Raw genomic sequence first — 26,990 nt, 5'->3', positions numbered from 1 at the left:
ACACAGATGGTTGGCTCATTAAGGGCATGTTCACACGTGGCGGAATTTTTCCGCTACATATGTTGCTGCAAATTCGCCGCAATGACGCAATGAATCTGCAGCAACATTTGCATATTTGACAGGTAATTCAGACGTTGCGGATATCATTGCGGATTTCAGTTTTTGCATTGCAAAGGCTGAAATCCGCAGTGAAAATCCGCTGATTCTCTGCTGGCGGCCATGCATGCTGCGGAATGAAAATTCTGCACCGCAGCCTAAATTCCGCACCGTTATTTTCCACAGCGTCTGAACTAAGTTACCTAAAAAAGTATAGAAAACAATGGAAAAAAAAACAAAACACACCTGCTGCAGATTTCCACTGCGGACTGTCCGCAGCGGAATTCAACAGCAATTCCGCCATGTCTGAACGTGCCCTCAGTGTATGGGTTAATTCATAAGCGGCAGATTTGTCGTAGAAATTTCTGTGACTTCAGATCTATTCCATACATCTGAATGGGATTGTTTCTGACAGCCACGTTCGGCTGAATGGGACAGTTGCAAAAATTTCTGCAACAAATCTGTGAATATACTCCATCATGGCTGGCTTGTAACGAGCTGTTCACCTGTGTAAACAAGAATGTTCTAATTCACTTACAGCAAGCAGTGATCATAAAAATGGCGAGGTCGTGAAACACAAAGTGTATTAGGCAGTTAACTAACTTTTCGTTATACAAGGAATAAGCTTTATTTACATCAGAACAGAAAGGAAGGGACTCGGGAGGAAAGGCTCAGCAGTGTTATGTTTCATGAACCCCCATTGTGACTATGTCTGGCGGTCTCGTAGAGCGCCTCCCGTGTGCGTGTCCGTCTATTCAGTCCATCTTTGTTTTCTCTTGCAGCAGCTGCAGGTGGTCCCGCTCTTTGGAGACATGCAGATAGAGCTGGCCAGATACATTAAGACCAGTGCTCACTATGAGGAGAACAAGTCAAAGTGAGTGCAAGCCGTAATGTCTCTTGGCGCTGGAGAGTAACCGGATCAGAGTGGTTGCAGGACAACTTATGAATCATAGATTCTGGCGTTTGCGGATGAAATAATTATTGACGGAACTAAGCAGCTCGTGGTCGTAAAATGCATTTAATATATTTACTGCTTTACTGCCAAAAGCTGCTTATTGCTGCAGTAATTCAAGGTCGTATCTGCCCGGCCTTTGCAGGTAGGAGGCTGGGCAACTAATACTGCTCCTGGGCATTTTAGTGTCAGTTACCCGAATCCTGGTACTACTCTGAGCATATTTGGTAAAGACTTGAAATGTTTCCAAATGTTTTCCAGATATGCCTAGTAAAAGCCAGATATGGGAACATTTTGCTGCTAAAATGACCAGGAGCAGTATACGATTTATTACATCTTATATAATTATTTAATTTAGCACTTCACTGTCGTACATTCGATTTTGCACGTTAGAATATCTTTCTAGGGGATCCCCAGGAATCGGAAATCGGCCCCGAGATCTTTGGGATAGCCTATGAACCATATGGATGTGTATGTTTTGTTTGTGTATGGGTGGCCCTGCATGCATTGACTTTTATGAACTCTGTCTATGGACAGTGCTGTATGGACTGGTGCGTAAAAAAATGCATATCTATACGGCTCAGTCCTCAAGATTTCGCCACTGCTATCTAATTATAGCAAAAAAGTAGGAAGTGCTGCAATATCCCTTTATGTAGAAGAGTATATCTATTTGGTGAAATACAGGACACATTTCCACATGCGAATTATAGCTGGACAGTAGTTGACCAGGACAGGCTTCTTTTAGTTTAGTGTACAATGTCTTATCAAAACTGATTAAAAATGAAAAATTCCTCTCCAGGGATCTTTAAAATCCACCCTGGTGTACAGCACCAAAATTATAACATATGAGTGCGAGGGAAGGGTAAAGTATTGAGTAGAGGGTCTTTACCCCTCCCTCGCCCTCATATCCTATCAAGACTGGACCAGTGGGCTCAATTGCACCCACTAAGAGTCCTCCGAAAGTGGCAAACGGGCCAAGTTACCCTGACTTCTTAAGGCCCCATTACATCGGCCGATTTTGGCCCATGCAGCGAACGCCGATCAACGAAACAGCTCGTTCATCGGCGCTTGTTTGCTCCGGTCACAAGAAGCTATGGATGGGGACGAACGGTCGTTACTCAGATCACTCGTTCCCATACGTTATTATCATGTCGGCAGCGCGTGTCCCTGTTTACACCGGTAGATGAGCTGCCGACAACGATAATATTTTACTTTTTTAGAACTATACGATCAGCAGATGATCGAGCGTTTGATGGTTCATCTGCTGATCGTTCCTCTGTTTACACAGGGCAATTATCGGCAGCAAGTGTTCTATGAACGATAATTTGCCCGATAATCGCCCAGTGTAAAACCCCCTTTAGAAACAGTTGTTCAAGAGAGAAGGGGGCATGGAGGTGTCTTACCTGCACCTTCTTGGACATTGTGAATGGCTGCTAGGTAGTGGGTCGTATGTAGCGAGATAATTATCTGCCCCCTTAATGAAACTTTTTGAGGGATTTAATGGATATAATTGCAATTGCAGCCTCATCTTAATCCTCATCCGAGTATATTAGAGTTGCATAAAAAGGGTATTTGTGCTATTTTCTGTGCCCTCCAAGAGGGCATACGTACATACAGCACTAGGCATGGGATAAGGTATTCGGATTTTATGACAGATGGAAGTAATTTATGAAAACTAGTGCAGGAAATAAAAGTAAAGAGTTTCCAGTAGCAGCCGGTCATAGTTATGAGTCCGGTGTGTCATGAGAGGAGCCCTCCACCCGTCCCGGTCAGCGGTGATTGATGGGCCGTGTGTCAGGTCAGAGGTGTAACTAGGATTTCTAGGGCACCATAGCGCAGACAAGGATGGGCCCCCATCTAGCAGGACCTCTGCTACAGGAAGGTTGGGCGCATTGTTTGCTTACGTCTCTACCAAATTCCTTTTCCATGGACCAGTTATAAGCGGGAAAACATTGTGCCCATCCTGCGTCTAATGTCCCTTTTACTTTTTAAAGTCTATATAAGAAATAGTGTATTTGATTTATTCACCAAGCATAAAAACACTTGCAACGTTTCAACCCATAAATGGGTCTTCATCAAGCACGGTGACATAGATTCAGTGCACACTTTATATAGTACAAAATACGTGACATCATTTCCTGTACATTATTTCTTGTAAACATCGATAATACCATTTATAAACATCTCCACATGTTCCTTGTGAGAAAACCTTATTCAAAATGTGTGAATCGACACTCAACATATCTAAGGTTTTCTCACAAGGAACATGTGGAGATGTTTATAAATGTTATTATCGATGTTTACATGTATGTATGTATTGTAGTTAGCGGTCTCCATCAGTGTAGCACCTTCCTAACAAGTGCTCCTAGACTCTTTCCACGTGCCCTATTGAGGCCGATCAGAAGGCTCTAAGCAGCTGTTTCCTGCCCAGGTGGACCTGCACACAGAGCAGTATCAGTCCCCAGTACAATATTTGTGAGCAGATGGTACAGATTCGAGACGACCACATCCGTTTTATCTCTGAACTGGCACGCTACAGCAACAGTGAGGTAAGGACATCCCTAGGATATTGACATGTTATAGTTATGCTATATATGACATACCAAGAGATAGATATGGGATGGATAGATAAATATGCGATAGATAGATAGATAGATAGATAGATAGATAGATAGATAGATAGATAGATAGATAGATAGATAGATAGATAGATAGATAGATAGATAGATATGAGATAGATAGATAGATAGATAGATAGATAGATAGATAGATAGATAGATAGATAGATAGATATGAGATAGATAGATAGATAGATAGATAGATAGATAGATAGATAGATAGATAGATAGATAGATAGATAGATAGATATGAGATAGATAGATAGATAGATAGATAGATAGATAGATAGATAGATAGATAGATAGATAGATAGATAGATAGATAGATAGATAGATAGATAGATAGATATGAGATAGATATTAGATAGATAGATATGAGATAGATAGATAGATAGATAGATAGATAGATAGATAGATAGATAGATAGATAGATAGATAGATAGATAGATAGATAGATAGATAGATAGATAGATAGATAGATAGATATGAGATAGATAGATAGATAGATAGATAGATAGATAGATATGAGATAGATAGATAGATATGAGATAGATAGATAGATAGATAGATAGATAGATAGATAGATAGATAGATAGATAGATAGATAGATAGATAGATAGATAGATAGATAGATAGATAGATAGATAGATAGATATGAGATAGATAGATAGATAGATATGAGATAGATAGATAGATAGATAGATAGATAGATAGATAGATAGATAGATAGATATGAGCTGAATAAATATGAGATGCATAGATAGATACGAGATATATAATTAGATATCAGATAGATATGGGATGGATGAATCGATAGATTGGAAATAGAGTATTTGTGCAACTTGAGTTGTATTACGTTTTTGTGAGTTTTCAGTGCAGCTTTCTTTATCTCTACATAGGAGACGCTGGCAGTGTTTGGTCACTGGCACAGTTGGGTACAGTTAGATAGATATAAGTGGCAAAGACTGGATGTTATAACTGTGTCCTGTTTTTGGCAGGTTGTTACAGGCTCCGGTCTGGACAGCCAAAAGTCAGATGAAGAGTACAGAGAGTTGTTTGACCTGGCACTGAGGGGTTTGCAGCTTTTATCTAAATGGAGCGCCCATGTCATGGAAGTGGTGAGTTTGGTATTTATAAAAAGGGGCCTGATTGTCCCTGATAACCCATCCCCAAAAATAAATCAGCAGAACACATTATTGAGCTTCCGACCCCTCACTTTTTTTACTGTTGCTCTCTTTTTTATATATACCCTACCTGACCTATAAAACTTACAGCGTTGACTCTTTTTAACCCTTAGTATTCTTGGAAGTTGGTTCACCCTACAGACAAGTTCTGTAACAAGGACTGTCCAGGCACAGCAGAAGAATATGAGCGAGCTACGAGGTATAACTACACCAGTGAGGAGAAATTTGCCTTTGTTGAGGTAAGACTTACATAGCTAGCCACTGTGTTTTAGTATGTGACCCCTCGTTCCCTTAAGTTCGGCATTATAGCTGTCGGATGGACAACTTAAATTGCCTGTTGTCGCCCTGAAGAAAAGGCTTCATCGTCCTCGGCACCTGCAGCATTATCAGCATCACGGACACAGAGTCCAATTGGCTGTACAAAGAAATGTAAAGGAAGCCCCCCTTGAAAATAGCACCACAGCCCCCCCTTGAAAATAGCATCACACAGCCCCCCCCCTTGAAAATAGCACCACACAGCCCCCCTTGAAAATAGCACCACAGCCCCCCTTGAAAATAGCACCACAGCCCCCTCTTGAAAATAGCACCACACCACCCCCACCTTGAAAATAGCACCACACAGCCCCCACCTTGAAAATAGCACCACACCACCCCCACCTTGAAAATAGCACCACACAGCCCCCCACCTTGAAAAAAACACCACACTTCAAACAGAGCGGAGAGCGTTAGTGGTAGCGTACCGCTCTCCGCTCTGCCTGACATGATTTACTGTTAAGAGGAGCCGAGGAGGTCAGGTCATGCAGCGGCGGCGTTCCACTTCTGACTGGGGTCGGTGACGGCCCAGGAGTGGACCAGTCCAGTCACCTGACCTGAGTCACCTGATCTTATGTCGCTGACGTGAGGTCAGGTGACAGGTCAGATGACTAGCTTGGTCCACTCCTGGCACCGACCTCACTTGCCTGCGGCCGGTCTGCATAATTTCAGATTCTGCAGAAGTCAAGCGGAATCTGAAAATATGCCCAGCCGTGGCCACTCTTCGTTTGCACTGCGCTTCTACATTTTGGCGCATGCGCAGTGCAAAGTTCCGGGAAAATAAGGAAAAATCCTGGACGGTGCTTTTTTCTGTCGGACGCTACGGACGGCAGACAAAAAAACCTATTTTTGCGGACAGTCCGTAAATTTACGGACGGTTGGCAGCCCTGCTTCAATGGGAGGTTCGGGCGAAATCCGCCTGAGGATCGAGCGGGGCGCTTCTTTGTCCCACTAGCTGAAAATATCAGCTAGCGGGAAAAAGAAGCGGCCAACTCCCATTGAAATGAATGGGAGGCAGAGTTTTGTGGTGGAATCCTCGGACAAAAAAAAATTCTGCTCTGTGAACAGGGCCTTAACTCAGCCTACTCATCTCCCTCCCCAATGACACAAATTTAATCAGTTTTTAATCCGAAGGGGACAGGCTCGATGTGCTTTTATTTTAGTATTTTTTTCTTTCCCTCTAGGTTCAGGGTGGATTGTCAGTCGCCAGCCTAGTCAACCCTCTCAGGGTGTCTGGAAACCAGGCAGTATTCTGCTCTGTGCTTCCTCTTTTGCCAGTCAGCTAATATTTGTCTCTGCTTCCGCAGATGGCATGCCGTTAACCCTACTAAATTTAAGTGGTTACCAAAGAGGTGACCCTGCGCACACCTGAAGACCACTGGGAGTAAAAAGAGGGGTATAAAACTGACCGCTATTGGCCGCGTCACCACTGCCACCGTGGGGCCTTATTAGTTTAGTTCCCGAATTATTGGAAGACTAGGCCGCAGGGTTCTCAGCAGTTATACTGCCCAACCTGGTCATGTGCGTCCTCTGAACCTATCAAATGTTTGGCTGCTGTGTTCTACTGCTGAGGGGGCAGGGCCTGGTTTTCTTTTACGCACGCTATCTCCTGGGCGTTCTCTCTCTTCAGGGCGGACAGTATTCTCTCTTTTGTCAGCGCCATTGCTGCGGTCAGCGCAATCCTCTTTAAGCTTGCTCCAGTCTGTCAGCTATAGGATCCTCCGTTTTCTCTCTAGCCTTGCCCAGTACACAGCACCAGGTAGGACTTGGTCCGGCAGGCCAGCTCTATGAGCTATGTTTTTCTTCTAAGTCGTCCATTTTTTCTCCCTTAGGAGGGCTCTCTCTGACACTCATCTACTCAGTGTGGAAGTTATTATCCCAGCATGAGGATTTCAGACAACCAGCCCCTGTGGCCTTAATGTCTCACTATAGCTGTAGTTGCTGTAATACTAAATTCACATGCGGCCAGCCTATTCCGCTATGCTCTCAGTGCCTCCAACCCAGGGCTCCTAGGATCCTGCACCCTTCCGGAGTGTGGTTCCTCTGACTGGCATTATCCTTCACCTAGACCTTAGGTGACCTTTCTAGACTGCTAGTATATGGCACAGTCTCTGGAATGCCTGCCATTCCAGATTGCGGCCCAGATCTCAATATCCCCCTGTAATTTCCCTCTGTTGTAATTCTATCCTGCAAGAGACCTAGGGGCTCAATGTACAGGTCCCGTTCCTCTTCTAGTTCTTCACCAGCATCCCCTGTTAGGACTAGCACTGGTGAAGCTGCCTTTCAGAAGGATTAATCTATCTCCGTTCTGCGTCCGAACAAGACACTAAGATGGTGGCTGCTATGCAGAAATTGATTCATGCTCCTCAGGGACAGGTTTCTTTCCGCCACCACAGGCGCCAGGTTCTAGTTTTCCCAAACCATGGCAGGTTTTAGGATCTCCTTTCTAAAGAATGGAAGCACCCTGACAGGCACTTGCCCATCTCCAAGAGGACTGACATGCTATTTCCTTTTCAGGAGGATTTGGTTTCCAAATGGATTGTCACTCCCTTGGTGGGTCCACCAGTGTCCAAGCTCTTCAAGCGCCCCACTCTCCACTGTCAGATGCAGCATCTCTAGGTGACTCCCTTGACAAGAGGTCAGATTATCTTCAGCAAAATCTGCCTTTGTGGCATCAGGCTCTGCCCTATATTCAGCATTTGTCTCCTGCGTCAGCAAAGCTAGCTCAGTTCAGTCTAAATGGCTACATCAGGGCATCTGCGAGGGAGCTCCAAAGGAGGACTTGACTGATCTGGCCTTTCAGCTTATCCATGTCTTAAAATTCCTATGCGAGTCCTCTCTGGAGTCTGCCTGTTCCACCACTTGGTTTGGCTCAAATCTTAGGCGGCTGATCCTGCTTCTAAAAAGGCACTCACTGTTCTTCCTTTTACCGGGAGCAGACTTTTCGGTAAATGTCTGGACAAGCTTATCTCTGAGGCCACTGGTGTCAAGAGTTTCCTCCTGAACTGTACTCGACGCCAGCATTCTTCCCAACATCCCCATAGTTTTGGCTCCTTTTGCAACTTTCAGAGTTCAGAGTGGTGGACCAAACATCCCATGTAATTGGGTCGTCCCTCTTTGAAGCCTAAGCATTTTTGGCAGGGCCGCCCTAGGGCACATAAGACCTCCACTCCCAAGATATCTTCCGCCTGAAGGTGTCTCCCCACTTGAGCCTTCTCTCCGGGTAGGGGGAGGTCTTCTTTCCTTCCAGCAGATGTTGCTGGCTCACATGGACAATGCCTAGTTCCAGGAGGTGGTGTCGTCAGGATACAAAAAAGAGTTCCTGAAAGTCCCCCCAAGTCCACCTTTCCTCGAGCCCCAGAGCTCGCCTCCGCTTTTTACCACACTGTATATTTTCTTTTTCATGAAGAGTTGATCGTCCCTGTTTCACCATTGTAATGCTCCCAAGAATTCTACTCAAACCCTTTCACAGTTCCCATAAAGGACATGTCGGTCAGATCCACTCTGGATCTAAAATAAGTTTAACTATTTTTTTACATGCTCAACTGTTCCGGATGAAGTCCCTGCGGTCAGTGGTGGCCTCATTGGAACAAGGCGAGTACCTTTCGATCGACATCCGGTATGCCTACCTCCACATCCCTATCTGAAGATTTTTGGCTGTATCATCAACAACGAGAAGTCATCTCTGGTACTAGCTCAGTTTATGGGAATTATTTTTTACACCAGATTGGGCAGAGTTCTTCTGGCGGACAAGATCAAAGCATCCAGGCTAGGATCCAGTTCCTATTCGCTTCTGCAAGATAGTGGCGGTCTTCAAGGTCATTCCCTGTGGCCAATTTCACACGACACCTCTCCAGAGGACTATCATCGCACTCTGAAACAAGTCTCAGGATTCACTGGGCAAACTAAGAGTCATGTCCTAGCTCTGTCAGCAGTCCATGTACCGGATGTGGACAACTATACAGCCGACTTGCTCAGTGAGGAAAAAGCTGGATCTGTGGGAGTGGTTGCTTCATCTGGACATATTAAACAAAATCTGCCAAAGGTGGGGCACTCCAAATTTCTATCTATTCCTTTCTCGACCACAAAGTGCTGGCCTATGTGACCATATTCTTCCTCCTGTATCTCTTCCATCCTCTTCTTCCTCCCTGAGCTCTTAAGTGGATCAAGGAGGTCATTCCGGCCATCCTGGTAGCCCCAGACTAGCCTCGCCAGGCTTGGTATTCCTACTGGTCCATCTGCTCGCGGACACCCATTGACACATTCTGCTGTGGCACGCCCCCTGTCCCAAAGTCCGCTATTCCACCCCACTTTACCTCAGATTCGCTTAACGGTATGGCTGTTGAAGCCACGGTTCTGCGATTCTGTGGTCTCTCCGAACCTGTCATCCAGATGATGTTAAAGGCCAGGAAGCCTCAGTCTGCTAAGGTGTACCATAGGATGTGGAAGGCATATTTCCATTGGTGTTAGCAACATACTTTCCATCCCTTGGTGTCCTCCACCTCTAGGACACTGTCTTTTGTACAATCTGGTCTAGAGCAGGGTTTGACCTTGGCTTCCCTGAAAGGCCAGGTTTCCTTTTTCTCTGTGCTTCTTCAGCGTATTCTAGCCTTCTGTTCCCAGGTGAAGACCTCGCAGAGGGTAGCGCATGCTGTCCCTCCTTTTCGACACCCCTCTGAGCCTTGGGACTGCAACCTGGTCCTGAAAGCCCTCCAGGTTTCTCCTTTTGAGCTATTACAGGACATTTCACTCTGTTTTCTTTCCTGGAAGGTCGCCTTCCTAGTGGCTATTACCTCCATCCAACGGCTTTCGGGATTCACGGCTCTATCCTGTAGGTCTCCCTTCCTGGTTATCCACAAGGATAAGATGGTGTTCCAATCCATTCCATTCTTTCTCCTGAAGGTAGTCTGCCTTTTACATCAATGAGGAGATTGTCCTCCCTTCTGATGTGGTCAGACCAGTTTGCTTCTACCTTGCGGTAACTAAATCCTTCAGATGCTCTGATTTTCTGTTTGTGATTGCTAAAGGGCCGCGCAAGGGCTTGACAGGTTCCAAGGCTACCATTGCTCATTGAATTAGGTCTGAGGAATCCTATTGGTCCGAGGGTAAGGTTCCCCCCTTTCGGGTTACAGCCCATTCCACTTGGTCGCATTCTGGGCGGTACGACATCAAGCTTCGTCTCTCAGGTTTGCAAGACTGCTACCTGGGCTTCAGTTCACACCTTCATAAAGTTCTACCAGATGCATTCTCTGACTTCCTCCGATTCCAGCCTGGGTTGCAAGATACTCCAAGCTGCTGTACGTTAGGTAGGTCACAGGGTAGTTTTTTCTTTGCCAACCCTCTGAGACTGCTTCAGGATGTCCAATGGCACTGAGTCCCTCAATGATATAAACGAGAAAATTGGATTTATGTAATCGTAAGGTCTTTCTCGTTGTATTCATTGGGGGGGGGGGGCTACGGACCCCGCTTCCTTGCTCATTGTCCTGTGTCTGGTACTTTGGTTATGGTTACTTTATTGTTCTCCCAGGACCCTGGATATGCTGTTTTGTTTTCTTCTCCTACTGCTGCTGCTGTACAAAGTGATTAGGCCAATGTCTGTGGGAAGAGTATTTTGCTTACCTCGTGTCAGCCTCCTAGTGGGAAGGGCCTATACTCATAGCGCTGTGTCTCCCAATTAATACAACGAGAAGGGGATTTACAGTGATTACAAAAATCTAATTTTCTAGAATGCCTATATGTTACATGTAAATGAATGCGAATTTCACACCTTGCATTTTATTGTTCTTGTGAATTTCTTTAAGGTGATTGCCATGGTGAAGGGTCTGCAGGTACTTATGGGCCGCATGGAAAGTGTATTTAATCAAGCCATAAGAAATACCATATACGCTGCCCTTCAAGACTTTGCTCAAAGCACCCTACGAGAACCACTCCGCCAGGCCGTGCGCAAAAAGAAAAATGTGCTGATAAGGTGAGAGGAATCAGAGACATGAGAATATATACGTTATTTACTTTAAAGGTTGTGCCTGAGAGGTAATGTCAGATATAGGTACAAAATTACATTATTGAGGATACAAGAACCATTAGGGTATGTTCACACTGCTTATTTTCAACCGTTCTTCGGGCCGTAGACGCCCCGAAAAACAGCTGAAAATACGGAGGCTGAATGCCTCCAAACATCTGCCAATTGATTTCAATGGGAAAAACTGTGTTTCGCTCCCATGGGGTGTTTTTTTACGCGGCCGTTTGTAAAAATGTCGCGTAAAAAAACGCCCCGTAAAAAAGAAGTGCATGTCACTTCTTGAGCCGTTTTTGGAGCCGTTTTTTATTTGGTCAATAGAAAAACAGCTCCAAAAACGGCCGTAAAAAACAACATGACGCATAAAAAACAGCTGATAATCGGAGGCTGTTTTCTCCTGAAAACAGCTCTGTATTTTACAGCCGTTTCTTGTTTGCCATGTGAACATACCCTTAGAGCTACATCGTTTGTGTAAAAGTACTAAATGAAACCGACCACACAATTCCCAATACATGAACTATTATATGACCCTGAGGAGAGGCCAACCTTTAACACAGGTTACCCCTGGCATCAATAGCCATCTGGTAGAGAACCCATGTGTGTTAGAAATCGTTTTTTAATAGATTACTGTCAATAGTATAATAATCTGCTTATTCTTAGTGTTCTGCAAGCTATTCGTAAAACTATCTGTGACTGGGAAGCGGGCCGCGAGCCCCCCAATGACCCATGTCTAAGGGGAGAAAAGGACCCCAAAGGTGGCTTTGACATCAAAGTTCCTCGGAGGGCAGTGGGGCCATCAAGCACGCAGGTCTGTATGACATTTCATATCAATATTTTCTGTGGCCTAGGAAATCTCAACGCATAAATAACTACATTTCTCATTAATATCATTGGGGAACACAGCACCATGGGCTTAGGCCTTGCCACTAGGAGGCAGATACTAGGTAGGAAAGAGTCATGACCAGGCCCAGGCCTGCCGTACCCTTCCCACAGACACCGGCTTAATTCGTTTTAGCCTAGTGTTCGTAGGAGGCAGAAATGACCTGATACTCAGGTCTGCTGCTATTTTATTTTTTAATTTTTTTTACTTATTTATATTTTTCCACTAGCTGCAGGATTTGGATTTTTGTGCTCATCGTAAAATTCCTTTCTTGTTGAATCCATTGAGGACATTTTAGTAAATCCTTGCTTTCCCCGTGAAACAACAATGAGTATTTAGTGATACATCTCCTGTTCCTGTATCACTGCATTAGTAGGCAGTTGAGGTGTTCAGAGCCCCATTCACATTAATGGTCCCCTACCGATCCCCGCATCATCTGCTATTGCCACGGATGTTGCTGGTGAATGTGTTCATCTTGCAGGAGAAATGAAACATCACACAGTGCCATTGAATTGGGCCATCCATGTAATTTACAAATGAAATGGGCCTTCCAGAGAGAATCCCCTCTATTACATGCCCTGGCAGCAGGGTATATGCAAAAGGGGGGATAAGGTGACTGAACCTTTCTTATTATTTAGTATTTTCCATATTTTTGTCCTTTATAGAAGCTGCTACTTTAAAGGCCCTTTTACACAGGCCAATAATCTGGCAAACGAGCGTTCATATAAAAGCTTGTTCATGATCATTGCCCTGTGTAAACAGGGCAACGATCCGCCGTTGAACTAATAAACGCATGTTCATCGGCTGATCGTATCGTTTATGCAGCACAAAATATTATCGTTGTCAGCAGCACATCTCCCATAATGGAAATGCATGGGGACGAGCGATCGTAGTAATGATCGCTCCTCCCCATACATTACTGATCATAGCTCCTTGTGAAAGCAGCAAACTAGCGCCAATCAAGTGCTGTCTCGTTGATCGGCGCTCGTTTAGACGGCCCATATTGGCCGGTGTAAAAAGACCCTTACTCTCATGTATAGTTAATGACTTGTATCTTCTTATAGTTGTACATGGTGCGCACAATGCTGGAATCCCTCATAGCGGATAAAAGCGGCTCTAAAAAGACATTACGAAGCAGCCTGGATGGACCAATCGTACAGGCTATCGAGGAGTTCCACAAACATTCCTTCTTCTTCACTCACCTGCTCAACTTCAGCGGTGCGTAAGGGGTTAAACTGTCCCTACACAAAAACAGTATTTGCCATTCTGTGAGTTGAACAATAAGGCTCGCCTTATTCTCTCGTATTCTTTTAAAGATTACCTGTAAGTTCTCCTGACATGTCTGTTTTACTAAATATTTGAATTCCCCATAAAATAAAAATCCTGGAGCATCTTTTCTTATAACTCTGCGTTGTGCCGTTCCTTTGTTTTTTTCCTCCTTGGAAAGGTATGAATAAATTGCCAAATTGGTGTTATCGTTGCCCTTGTCAATAGGGTGTGTCTGGACAGTGGCAGAGGGTGTAAGGACATGCTCCATTGACAAGGGAAACGGTAACACCCAGCTGTCAATTTATTAAAACATTTCCAGGAGGAATAACAGAGGAACAGCACAACACAACTTTTTAAGAAAAAATCCAGAATTGTTATTTTATGGGGAATGCTGGTATTTACTAAAGCACACATGTCAGGGTCCTCTTGACAGTATTTCTACCTGCGGGTTTCTACAACGAAAACTGCCATGAGGGTGTTTCATGTTTGCTACATGTATTTATACTGGGACTGATAGATTTAATCTTGATTTATTACAGAGGCTCTCCAGCAGTGTTGTGACCTGTCTCAGCTCTGGTTCCGAGAATTCTTCCTTGAACTCACCATGGGACGACGCATTCAGTTCCCCATTGAGATGTCCATGCCTTGGATTCTTACTGACCACATCCTGGAGACCAAGGAGCCTTCTATGATGGAGTAAGATACTGCAGAGATGTCCATTTTAATATTATTCATTTCAATAGATATTGGCTGTGCATGCATTGACCAAGCAAGGACAGAGCACCTGGTTCTCAGTATTGGTGGGTGTTCCAGTGGTTAGACCCCCCACTTTTTGGCGCAGATTCCCACACCGTTTCTGTGTCGTAATCAGTGGCAAACAAACTCAGTGTGAACTGACCCAATACTTCTCAGGGTGTCTTCACATATATCCGGTTTTTTTGTCTCTCAAGTGATGACAACTGATCCAAAAACTGATGCAAAAATGTATCAGTTGCCATCAGGCTTTTTCACAATTATTACTACAAAACCATCAGTTGTCGTCAGTTGTTGTTAGTTGTCATCAGTTTTTACCACAATGGTCCACCAAAAGGGTCGTCTAGGGTCTGAAAATGTGCCAATTTTATCAGAGTGGTGCATAGTTTGTGATAGATTGGATACATGATAGATTAGATACTTGTTGTGTCAGGGCTCTCCTCTGCTCCAGCCTCGGGGCTACACTGAAGTCTGACACACACATTGTAATGTCATGTGTGTCATATTCACTGCAGCGCCAAGGCCGGCGCTCAGAGGGAGAGCCCAGAAGGCAGCTGCTGTCCACTGACCTCAGATCAGATCTTCGAAGCAGTCAAGGGAGCCTGCAAAGACTCCAAACACTAGCCCTAACTTCAGGGAGTAGCTAGTTTTTGGCACCTTTACAGCTACCCAATCCCACCCCACATTTCCTACCCACCCCACACCACGCAGGGATTGCTGTTATTTCTATTCACACGACAGGGTCCAGGTGTCAGCCCTTAAAAACTGGCGTCTCGGTCAGTTTTTGACAGCCGTTTTGCATCTGTTTTGTATCCGTTCTGTGTTTCCGTTTTTTATAGCCGAATGTCACCCATTTGTGTATCCAATTTTAACTGTTCGTTTTAAAAACGGATGAATTTCATGTGTAGATAATGCCACAGTGCCCTCTGTAGATAGTGCCACCTATGCCCCTCTGTAGATAGTGTCATCCATACCCCCCTGTAGATAGTACAACCCACCGCCCCACCTGGGGGAGCCCCTGATGTCGCTGTCCATATATGAGCATTGACATCAGGGGTTACCTCTAAGAGCGTACTCTTTGGCCAGAGTGTTGCTGACGCTCTGGCAGGGCATTCCGCTACAGGAGTAGCCCCTGACATCACTGCTCATATATGGACAGTGACGTCAGGGGCTCCCCTGCTCTGGCCGGGGATTCCACTCGTCGAGGGAGCAACTGTGGCGCTATCTACAGGGGGAGGTAGCGCTATATACAGTGGGTGGTGGCGCTATCTATAGGGGTGGAATAGTTGCCACTAAATTCCGTTCCTGCTCTCTGGCCAGAGCATTGCCAATGCTCTGGCCGGGGATTCCCACACCGGATGCTGCCGGAAGTTGGATGCGGCAGCACCCGTCGTTCATTCGGCTAACAGTGAATTAAGATAGGATACGGCGCCGGACCTCCCTGGGAGCCGGACCCAAAAATGCTGCAGGTAACGTTTTTGGATCCGGCTTCTGCACAGGTCGAGCGCCATACGGCGCCACAACTTATGTGGCATGTGCTAGAACAGATCCCATAGGAAGCTATGGGATCCGTTCTAGCATCAGTTTCCCTCCGGATTCTCTGCAACAAGCTGGAGGGAAACTGAAAGGGACAACGGACATATGTGAACGGCTCCTCGCAGTTGAGAGTTTGCAAATGTAGACAATTCCTCTGTGAGCTAAATATATCATCAGCACCAAACTCCGTCATAGTTTGCTACAATGTATTAATGAGTAGGTAAAATCTATTATGCGTGTTTCCAGCCCGTGGATACAAACATAAATTCTTCAGAGCAGAAATCTTAAAAGGGACGAAGAACGGAAACATCAAGTATATTAGAAAGCTGCAGATCTTTTCACTATACAGTGGTTAAGCTTTCTTTACATAACCCTGGAAAATACAATATGGCAGCTCAAACTGAAAACTCAGCCAGGTGCATTGTCGGTGCCTTTTGTTTCTCTGTACTTTACAGTTGTATTGGAGGAATTATCTGTACTTGCTTTACTATGTGCAACATGTTTCATTGTGGTGAATTGTATTTTGAATAGAAATACATAAAATAATTGGTATAATCTGCTCCTTCTTCAGGTACGTTCTGTATCCCCTTGACCTGTATAATGATAGTGCCTATTACGCCTTAACCAAGTTTAAGAAGCAGTTCCTCTATGATGAGATTGAAGCTGAGGTAAGTGGCAATCTCTGTGCGACTGTCAGTTCTTACTTGACAAACAGCAGCGATCTCCACGTGATACGTGATGACATTATTTTATTATGAATGCTACACTATGTGGCCAAATGTATGTGGACACTTGACTATTAGACCTATATGAGCTTGTTGTACATCACATTCCATAACTACAGGTGTTAATATGGAGTTGCTATAACAGCCCCCACTCTTCTGGGAAGGCTATCCACAAGATTTTGGAGTGTGTTTGTGAGTCAGGCACTTATGTTGGATGAAAAGGTCTGAATTGTAATCAGTTCCAGTTCCAGTTCATCGCAAAGGTGTTGGATGGCGTTGAGGTCAGGACTCTTTTCAGCCACTCAAGTTTTTCTACACCAAACACCTCACACCATATCTTTAGGCCAGGTTTCCACGGGTCGGATGCGCTGCGTAAAAATCACGCAGCGTATCCGACCGAGAACACGCAGCACCTTTTGTCTAAAAAATCGCACCACATTATGGTGCGGTTTTTCGGACAGAATTTCCACTACGTAAAAAAGCGCTCATACTTACCCCCTCCGTCTTCTCTCCGCATAGTCCGGCCTCCAACAATGACGTTGCAGGCTATGTAACACTGCAGTCTGTGGTTGGCTGCAGTGGTCACATGGGATGAAACGTCATCCCAGGAGGGCGGACGGCAGGAAGAAGGAGGACATTCTGAGTAAATATGATTTTTTTTTTGTAGGGAAAACCCACAGAAAATCAACAAAAACGCAGCATAAATGGACATGCTGCCGAATTAAATTCCGCACCGCAGATCAATTTATTAACGTTTACGCAGCGTTTTCTTCCGCAGCGTGGGCATGAGATTTTCTTAATTTCATCCACTAAATGCTGCGGAATTTCCGCACACAATGCGATTGCTGTAATTTGCGTTTACGCTACGTGGAAAAGCGGTCTTATGGAGCTCGCTGTGTGCACTAGGGCACAGTCATGCTGGAATAGAAAAGGGCCAAACCCCAAAATATTCCCACAAAGTTGGAAGCTACAATTGTCTAAAATATCTTTGTATGCGGAAGCATTAAGATTTCCCTTCACCGCCAAAGCCAGATTCATCCATCAGGCTGCCAGATAGTGAAACGTGGTTAACCACTTCGGAAAACACGATGCTCCAGAGTCCAGTGACGATGTGCTTTACACCACTCCAGCCTACTCTTGGCATTGTGCATGGTGATCTTAGGCTTGTGCGCAGTTGTTGGACCATGGAGACCCATTTCGTGAAGCTCCCGACGCTCAGTTCTTGTGCTGATGTCACTACCAGAGGCAGTTTGGATCTTCAGTAATTGATGCAACAGAGGATAGGCCATTTTTATGCACCACGCACTTTAGGACCCGCTCTGTGAATTTGCGTGGTCTACCTCTATGTGGCTGAGCTGTTACTCCTAGACGCATCCACTAATGATGACACTTACAAGTGACCAGGTTAGATCTTTCAGATCAGAAATTTCACAAATTCACTTGTGGCAAAGGTGGCATCCTATGACAGTGCGACGTCGAAAGTCACTGAACTCCTCTGTATGACCCATACTGTTAGTAATGTTTTGTCTATGGGGATCGCATGGCTGTGTGCTTGATTTTATGGCCCTGTTTGCAATGGGTGTGGGTGAAACACTTTAACTCAATAATTAGGAGGGGTATCCACATACTTTTGGCCAGATAGTTTATTTTGTGACATATTTTAACTGTTTTTACAACTTCACACACTTATATTCTAGGATTTCAGCATAATTCAATTTAACTCCTTCCTTCTATTCCAGGTGAATTTGTGCTTTGACCAGTTTGTGTACAAGTTATCAGACCAGATCTTCGCCTACTACAAGGCCATGTCTGGCAGGTATAGATAAGTATTAGTACTATAGATTGTATGGATGAGCTATATGTAAACTGTCTCTGGGCAATTATTGGGCAGACAAGTGTTCATATAACGCTCGTTGCTGGTAATTGCCCTGTGTAAACAGAGCAGCGATCAGCAGATGAACGAGCAAACGCTCGATCATCTGCTGATAGTATCGTTTTAAAAAACTGAAATATCATCGTTGTCGGCTGCACATCCACCTGTGTAAACAGGGAGACACGCTGCCGACATGATAATAATGTATGGGGACGAGCGATCAGAGTAACGACCGCTCACCCCATACATAGCTCCGTGTGACAGGGGCAAACGAGCGCCGATCAATGATGTCTCGTTGATCGGCGCTCGTTGCAACAGCCAAAATTGGCCGGGGTAATAGGGTCTTTCTTTCGTCTAGTGTATTGCTGGATAAACGCTTCCGGGCAGAATGTAAGAACTATGGAGTGATCATCCCATACCCGCCATCTAATCGCTACGAGACACTGCTGAAACAGCGACACGTACAGGTGCATAGTCCTTCATCTGTATATTAAGAACCTTACAATGCCTTTGTCGTTGGACCTCGTTGTACTGACTTCATACAATAGATATCAAGATTTTCCCCTAAAATATATAAATAGTTGAGTTTTCCTATGCCTGAAATTCTGCATCCATATATTTATCCTCCTTACAGCTGCTGGGCCGATCTATTGACCTAAACAGGCTGATCACTCAGCGAATCTCAGCCGCCATGTACAAATCTCTGGATCAGGCGATCAGTCGCTTTGAGAGTGAGGATCTAACCTCTATTGTGGTGAGTAATCTGTCAGCGGTAATATCAGGTTAAGTCCTTAATGGGGTTGTCTGCTTTAAAAAAATAAATCATATTTTTTTTTTTGGGAAGGATCCTCCAAAAATAGGCTAAAAATCAAAGGGTTTCCTACTGCTGAGACCCCCAGCAATCAGTCGAAATCTGTTAGGCAATCCGTCACCAAGTGTTCAATTCTACTGCAGCGCCACCTCAGGGGAAATGAAATATTGCCTGGTGTCCATTTTGAGATGTACTACATCTGCAGTAATACAAATTTCAGTAAAATTTCGGTAATAATGGTTCAGAAAATTCTTCTAATCTGGCATGCATCATAAAAATTGTGTAATGCTGGATTTGCAAAAATTTACAAGACACTTGCCTTTTTCAGGGGGTCTGCGATGACTTGTCTGTGCCATATCTTGGCACCCCAGCTGTGTCTGACTCACGCGCACACATTAAAGGGGTTTCCCCATAATCATTATTTATTACCTATCCCATAGGAATGAAGCGTGAGTGTGCATGCATGACCACCGTTCCATTTATTTCTGTGGGCGGCTGAGTGCCATATAGAAATTAATGGAGCAGTGGCTGAGCATATGAGCATTACTGCTCCATTCCTATGGGGCTCCTGGGAACGGCAATTTAAGCCCGTTCTCGTGATTGTTAGGGGTCCCAGCGGTTGGACCCCCACCGATCAGTTGTTTATCACCTATTCTGTGGATAGGTGATGAATACTGATTATGGGAAAACCGCTTTAATGAGAAAGTGCTGATGTTGAAGCACCAAAAACCCATAGAGGGGTGCTGAGGGTAATGTGCTGACATGTCAAATTCAGTACCATCATGGACTTATCTGCTTGGTTGCAAGATCCAATAATCCGGCAATTGAGTGGTTCCAGGGATGCTGGATTATCAGAATTTTACTATATAAGAAATGCTCTAAAACAACTACTCAGGATGTCATTTTTCTAGTGCTTTTTTTGTGGATTTCTGTGGGTAAGGAAATGTTTCCCTTCCATGACCTTTCATAATCATCCCTTAATAATAACCATCTTCCCTGTTTTTCATGTCATTAGGAATTGGAGTGGCTTCTTGACATCAATCGTCTGACACACCGTCTGCTTTCCAAGCACTTAACATTGGACAGCTTTGACGCCATGTTTCGGGAGGCCAATCACAATGTATCTGCTCCATATGGGAGAAACACACTGCACGTCTTCTGGGAACTCAACTTTGACTTCTTACCCAACTATTGCTACAACGGCTCAACCAACCGGTGGGTTAAATACTGTGTATATACCCATAAATGGGATGAAAACCTTATTTACTCTGCACATGACGGTGTATCTTACGGCCAGCACTTACCGGTGTGCTCCATGGCTGTTAATTTATTCGCCTACTTAGTTTAGTTTATTCATTTTATGAATCAGTTTGGACGTTTCTAACTTGTTCCATTTACTCCTCAGGTTTGTCCGTACAGCTATCCCTTTCACACAGGAGCCGCAGAGAGACAAGCCAGCCAATGTTCAGCCTTATTATTTGTATGGGTCAAAGGTAAGTGTTTACTAGTATAGAAATCGGTCCGTAAGGGTATATTCTATACGTCACGAGGATGTCCTGACAGAAACCTCTGACATATGTCACTATATGGGCATACAGAGACATGCGTCCCCCATAGGTTCCCATGTTAAAACAAAAATTGATACTGTATGGTATACCTTTATATGCAGGATGCGGCGTAATGTTCGATTACACTATTCCACACAGTTGATACATGTCATTATCTTATTCCTAAAGAGTAATTGAGGTTACATTGAGACATGGACTGGGGTACTCCAATATTACTACACTTCTTTCATAGGCCCCATACACATGACCGTATATTTCATCCGTAATTACGGACCCATTCCTTTCTATTGGCCACGGACACCTTTCAGTATTTTTACGGATGGTGAAAAAATGATAGAACCTGTCCTATTCTTGTCTGTAATTACGGCACGGACTCTCCCATAGAAGCCTATGGGTGCTTCCGTAAATATGGACGTTTACGGATGCACATCCGTAGCGTTGCTATGCAACATGTTGGTGGCATCATTTGCAGCCTCCCTCTTTTTTTTACATATCCCTATATACGGATCAAATACGGACCTGGGATCAAATACGGACTCCCTTCCGTAGATACGGATCCGTATTTACGGATAGATGAAAATAAGGTCGTTGCATGGGGCCTTACAGTTTAATTTTGATGGTTTTTTTTTCTTTACTGCTTATCTTTAGCCTCTCAATATAGCCTACAGCCACATATACAGCTCATACCGAAATTTTGTGGGTCCACCCCACTTCAAAACCATTTGCCGCTTGCTGGGTTACCAGGGGATTGCTGTGGTGATGGAGGAGCTACTGAAGATCGTCAAAAGCCTGGTAAGATGCGGTTACCATGTTTTTTTGTGGTTATTTTAACCTTGGGCTGGGCAGATACAGTGGGGTGGACACAATAAATAAACAGAGCAATTGTAGAGAAATTATTCGGTCGGGTGACTGGATCGATCTAAATAATGTGTGTGGTTCAGTACATGGTAGGCGATCTCTGACTACAAGAAGACTCGCGGAGTGTAATATTGTCACGTTATGATATTATCATTGTTACATCTCTATCTTCCCTTCTACAGCTTCAAGGAACTATATTGCAGTATGTGAAGACTCTCATTGAGGTCATGCCAAAAATTTGTCGCCTGCCTCGCCATGAGTACGGATCTCCAGGTAAAGCATAGAATAGAATTTGTAAGGTTTTGGGAGAAGGGATCATTCTAATACAGTGGTAGCCATTTCTCCCTGACGATTATATTGTACATTGCAGGACAGTATATCATTTATTGTCACTTGCAGGCATCCTGGAGTTCTTCCACCATCAGCTGAAGGACATCATTGAGTATGCTGAACTGAAGACCGATGTGTTCCAGAGCCTGAGAGAAGTGGGAAACGCAGTGCTCTTCTGTCTGCTAATCGAACAAGCTTTGGTGAGAACTTCATGAACTATATTAAGTAAATAACTGCACCTATAAGTTATAGAAAATTGTATATAAAAATAATTCTTAAAGGGGTTGTCCATTCAGTTACCCCTTTCCATATGCCACATTAGGGCAAGTTGGCGTCGCTTGGGACCACCCTGTATTAACCAGAGTAGAAAGCTATTCATGATTATAAATGGACACCATATAATCCTACATTTCACCAATGCTAATGTGCGGCCGTCCTTAGTTTTACGCGGCAGTAACGGCTGTTTCAGTTGCTGGATCAGTTTTATCGCCATCGTGTCTACATTTAGAAAAGAGAGTGTCCTGATAAGTCTCCCCTTTACAGTATAATTTATCCTCCACACTATATTTTTTTGCTATACACATTTTCTTCTTGTTCCCTTTGCTAGTCCCAGGAGGAGGTATGTGATCTCCTTCATGCAGCTCCATTCCAGAATATCCTACCTCGTGTGTACATCAAAGGTATGTCCTATCTGTCAGAATATGGATAAGCAAATAGAAAGATCTGGAAAATGTACTTAATATGTCCTAGATATCCACCATTGGGTTGAGGACACCTGGACTCTCTAAGCCCGCTTGCACACGACCAAGTTTTTCACGGTTTTTCACGGCATCCGAGTGGACTCATTCACATGTCCTGTCTTTCCACGGATCACGGAAGGGACACGGGCGGCACAGACGGTCGTGTGCACTGGGGCTAATATTTTGCTGTGCAAAACCTGTTATATGTGATGTATTCACATTTGGTTTTGTCTCACTTAGAGGGGGAACGTCTGGAGGTGAGGATGAAGCGGCTTGAAGCCAAGTATGCTCCACTGCATCTCGTCCCATTAATTGAGAGACTGGGCACACCACAGGTACAGAAATCTCATCAACTACCACCAATAATGACACTGCTGCTTGCATTCCATATGAAGTAAAAATTCTGGAGTATCTTTTCATAGGATTTTGTTTTGTGACGCTCCTCTTTTATTCCTACTAGAAATGCATAAATAAATTGACAACTGGGTGTTACCATTCCCCTTGTCAATGGGGCGTGTTTCTATACACTCTGACACTATTGAATCAGTGCTTCCAGTGTCAGACTGTGCAGGGCCATACCCAAGTGACAAAAGGAATGTAACACCTAGTTGTCAGTTTATTCATACATTTCCATGAGGAGTAACAGAGGAACGGTACAATGTAGCGTTCTAAGAAAAGATGCTCCAGCAATGTTGTTTCATGGGGAATCCAAATATTTACTAGCTGACAAGTCAGGAGAGCGGAAAGATCCACTTTAACGATCTTCCTAGGAGAAATCCTGTGGTGGAGCTTCTTGAATATGAACCACTAAAGATTCTACTACAAAAGTATAAAAGTCCATTATAGTCTTCCACTGGTTGCTGTTCCTGTTGCTAAGCAAATATTGCCTAGCAAACTAAAAGAAGTGCCCAAATTCGTTTGGTGGACTACAATGGGCTACAAGTTTTTAATGGAGTTCCCCTTTAAACTCCCAGGAGAACGTTTACCAAAATATATATAACATGTCACAGAGAAAAATCCATGTTTTATATTTCAATGATCTATTACAGCAAATTGCGATCGCCAGGGAAGGTGACCTACTGACCAAGGAGAGACTTTGTTGTGGTCTCTCCATGTTTGAAGTTATCCTGACTCGGATACGCAGTTACCTACAGGATCCTATATGGCGTGGACCTCCCCCCACTAATGGAGTGATGCATGTAGATGAATGTGTGGAGTTTCACCGTCTCTGGAGCGCCATGCAGTTTGTTTACTGTATTCCTGTGGGGACCAATGAATTTACAGCTGAGTAAGTGCAACTTATTGTATGGTAGACAGCGGAGGTCCACCACTAGGAGGCGAACATCAATTTTATTGATTCTTAAACATAATGGTAAAAAACGAATATATATAGAGATAGATATATATATATATATATACACACACACATATATATATATATATATACACATATATTTATATATATATATATATATATATAAAAGTATGTATATATTGTATCCCAAATAAAACTGCATGCAAGTCAAAATAACTTGGGATAATGGGGGCATACTTTGGTTAAGGATCAGAGATCACACTGCCCTTTTCTCCTCCAATCGAAAGCAAGGAACAGAGTGGAGATGGGGTAGGCAAGCACTGTCTCTGAATGTAGTGGTGTGAGCTTATACAATAATTATTGTTATGGAGCGGGGGGCTTCCTTCACATTATTATGGTGTTGAGAATAAAGGGGAAACCTCCATTGGGGTGGTTCAACTATTAGACAGAGCAGAGAATAGCTACAAAGAGAGTCTCTCTTGCTCTGGAAGACCCATCATGTTTAGGGAATTACTCAGACAGCCTATTGATTTAAACGGGCACCATGTAATACTTAGATTCCCCTGCGGAGGTGCTGCAGGGAAATTGAACACTTGCTGCTGCTAAACCACAAATTACAGCTAATCACTGGGGGACCCAGCAGTGGGACAAACTGAGTTAATCTTATTTTTTGGGGCACCTTGCTAACAAATTATGGGCAACAACTATTTTGCAGTAAATACAGTTTCCTTTTTTTTTTTATCATTTACCTATGTGATTCCTCTTGTAGACAGTGCTTTGGTGATGGGTTGAACTGGGCAGGTTGTGCCATCATTGTGCTTCTTGGACAGCAGCGCCGATTCGATCTGTTTGACTTCTGCTATCACCTTCTGAAAGTCCAGAGGCAGGATGGGAAGGATGAAATTATAAAAAATGTTGTAAGTACAGTCACCTGGAGCATGACATTTAAAGCGGTTTTCCAGTCCCTCAAAATTGATGGCCTAGCCTTAGGATAGGCCATCAATATGTGATCAGTCAGGGTCCGACTCCCGGCACCCCCGCCGATCAGCTGTTCCGGGCATCAAAAGCTATGCAGTGGTCGGTGCCGGAGACAGAATGCTCTGACCTGTATAGCGGCTGTGTTGGTTGCTTGATAGTTGGTTACTATTTACTTGAATAGGAGCAGGGCTACAGTACTGCAGCACGGTTGCTATACAGTGGTCGGAGCCTTCTGCTTCCGGCAGTACTACTGCATAGCTTACGGCGCCCGGAATAGATGATCGGTGTGGGGTCCAGATGTCGGACCCCCCACTGATCATAAAGTGATGACCTATCCTGTGGATACGTCATCAGTATAAGAAACAGCCCCCAGCCCAGATAACTCCTTACATATCAGGGAATTGCCCTTTAAAGGAACGCTCCTGTCAGTATTTATACACTGTGTTATGCCTAATTCAGGGCCCAAGGGGCGGAGCATGACACTGTAATTCAAAGAACACCACAGTGATATCGCTGTGTCATTCACCGCCCCCTCAGGCCCTGCACTAAATATAACACAGTATATCAATTTTGCCAGGAGTGTTATACAATTGTGTAATTCAGAAAAGATAAACCGTAAATTATGCCTTGAACAATTATTGTTATATCTTATCTTATCTCCAGCCCCTGAAGAAAATGGCAGACCGAATACGAAAGTATCAGATCCTGAACAATGAAATATTTGCAGTCCTGAACAAATACATGAAGTCCATAGAGAGCGACAGTTCCACGGTGGAACATGTACGGTGCTTCCAACCCCCCATCCATCAGTCACTGGCTACTACCTGCTGAAGGGATCGCAGACAAAACTCACTGGACGATTTTGACAAATTCCATAATGTTGTGGTGCATGTTCGTCCTGTTTTCACCGTACACCTTCACGATGCTATGGAAACAACAGGACTGTACAGGAAGTAGCCATGTAAAGGGGTGTGTGTTGACTATCACTCCTATCAGGGTCTGTGGTGGTTAATTACTGATAATTAAATCGCCGCCAGAGTTTGCCGAGGTTTTCGTGAAGACTGAGCAGTATCAATGGTTTTATACTGGTTTGAAGTATTTTTTTGATCTAATAAACATAGACATGAGTCCGGGGCTTCAAGGGATTGTCCATTATTTTGCTGTAAAGCTATTAATAATTACCAAAGGATGAGTTTTACCTTTGGAAAATTTGTCATATGGACCCCAAGACTAGATATTGGGGATCACTGCTATCAGCACGGATGTTCACTACCAGCATGTCCATAGATGAGTGTTCAAATAGAAGTCTATGTACCTGCTTCTTCCGATAGACCTGCTGTGTGTAAACATATCAGCGTGTATAGCCATGATCCCCGGAATCTGCCCTCCGTATTACTGAGGGACATATAGAAATAAGCACATCTTGGCTATAGTTGTAAATTCCAGAGGACCCCCTTAAATCGCCGCTCCATCAGTGGCTAACCACATACAGGTGACCTGCCCTATTTATTGTGACTGTACAGTGTTGTGGTAATCTCATCTGCGCTTGAAGAATATTTCGCCAACTTCTCTATTACTTATACACGTTATTGATGGGTTCAGTTTACCAGTATGGGGCAGAGAGGCCGACCAATGTCGTCCACTAATCGCTCATCATACGCAGTCATATTGTATCGCTGATGTATATTTTTTTCTTTTTATCACTGGTCAACAGAATTGTATTCATGGATTGTGGTAACTTAATTTTTTTATAGTTTTTTTTTGGGTTGTTTTTTTATTTTAAGATAAAGTCACTGTTACAAAACACGGTTCTTATGTTAAATTATTTTGCTTTCTCGCTTGTGAATAAAAACAAAGTTAAATTCTCATAGATAGACGAGTGACTGAGTTTATTTATGTCGAGGGCATTATATTTATGTTCAGCCATAACATTATGACCACTGACAGGTGACGTGAATAACATTGATTATGTGGTTACAATGGCGCCTGACAAGGTGGGGGGGGGCGGTATATTATGCAGCAAGTGAACATTCAGTTCTTGAAGTTGATGTATTGGAAGCAGGAAAAATGGGCAAATGTAAGGATCTGAGCGACTCTGACAAGGGCCGAACTGTGATGACTGGGTCAGAGCATCTCCAAAATGGCAGGACTTGTGTGGTGTCCCCGTTATGCAGTG

At 44.0% G+C, this 26,990-nt stretch overlaps 1 protein-coding gene across 3 annotated transcripts in view; it reads left to right on the top strand.

The window, feature by feature from the left end:
* Window positions 1-26,686, top strand: part of CYFIP2 (cytoplasmic FMR1 interacting protein 2) — a 51,610-nt gene extending 24,924 nt beyond the window's left edge. For all 3 annotated transcript variants that reach the window (XM_075856099.1, XM_075856100.1, XM_075856101.1), the window contains 22 exons: window positions 879-970; window positions 3,480-3,597; window positions 4,665-4,784; window positions 4,964-5,089; window positions 10,964-11,130; window positions 11,839-11,986; window positions 13,123-13,276; window positions 13,867-14,023; window positions 16,188-16,284; window positions 18,081-18,157; window positions 18,573-18,681; window positions 18,849-18,968; window positions 20,041-20,240; window positions 20,431-20,518; window positions 21,242-21,385; window positions 21,634-21,724; window positions 21,851-21,981; window positions 22,389-22,461; window positions 22,762-22,856; window positions 23,571-23,809; window positions 24,606-24,753; window positions 25,478-26,686. In XM_075856099.1, coding sequence (XP_075712214.1) covers window positions 879-970; window positions 3,480-3,597; window positions 4,665-4,784; window positions 4,964-5,089; window positions 10,964-11,130; window positions 11,839-11,986; window positions 13,123-13,276; window positions 13,867-14,023; window positions 16,188-16,284; window positions 18,081-18,157; window positions 18,573-18,681; window positions 18,849-18,968; window positions 20,041-20,240; window positions 20,431-20,518; window positions 21,242-21,385; window positions 21,634-21,724; window positions 21,851-21,981; window positions 22,389-22,461; window positions 22,762-22,856; window positions 23,571-23,809; window positions 24,606-24,753; window positions 25,478-25,645 — 2,862 coding nt within the window. In that variant the 3' untranslated portion in view covers window positions 25,646-26,686. The remainder of the gene's footprint in view (window positions 1-878; window positions 971-3,479; window positions 3,598-4,664; window positions 4,785-4,963; window positions 5,090-10,963; window positions 11,131-11,838; window positions 11,987-13,122; window positions 13,277-13,866; window positions 14,024-16,187; window positions 16,285-18,080; window positions 18,158-18,572; window positions 18,682-18,848; window positions 18,969-20,040; window positions 20,241-20,430; window positions 20,519-21,241; window positions 21,386-21,633; window positions 21,725-21,850; window positions 21,982-22,388; window positions 22,462-22,761; window positions 22,857-23,570; window positions 23,810-24,605; window positions 24,754-25,477) is intronic.
* The last annotated feature ends 304 nt before the right edge of the window (window positions 26,687-26,990 follow it).

This window comes from Rhinoderma darwinii, chromosome 3, assembly GCF_050947455.1.
Source record: "Rhinoderma darwinii isolate aRhiDar2 chromosome 3, aRhiDar2.hap1, whole genome shotgun sequence".
NCBI classification, from domain to species: Eukaryota; Metazoa; Chordata; class Amphibia; order Anura; family Rhinodermatidae; genus Rhinoderma; species Rhinoderma darwinii.
This window is presented reverse-complemented; position numbering and strand designations above follow the sequence as displayed.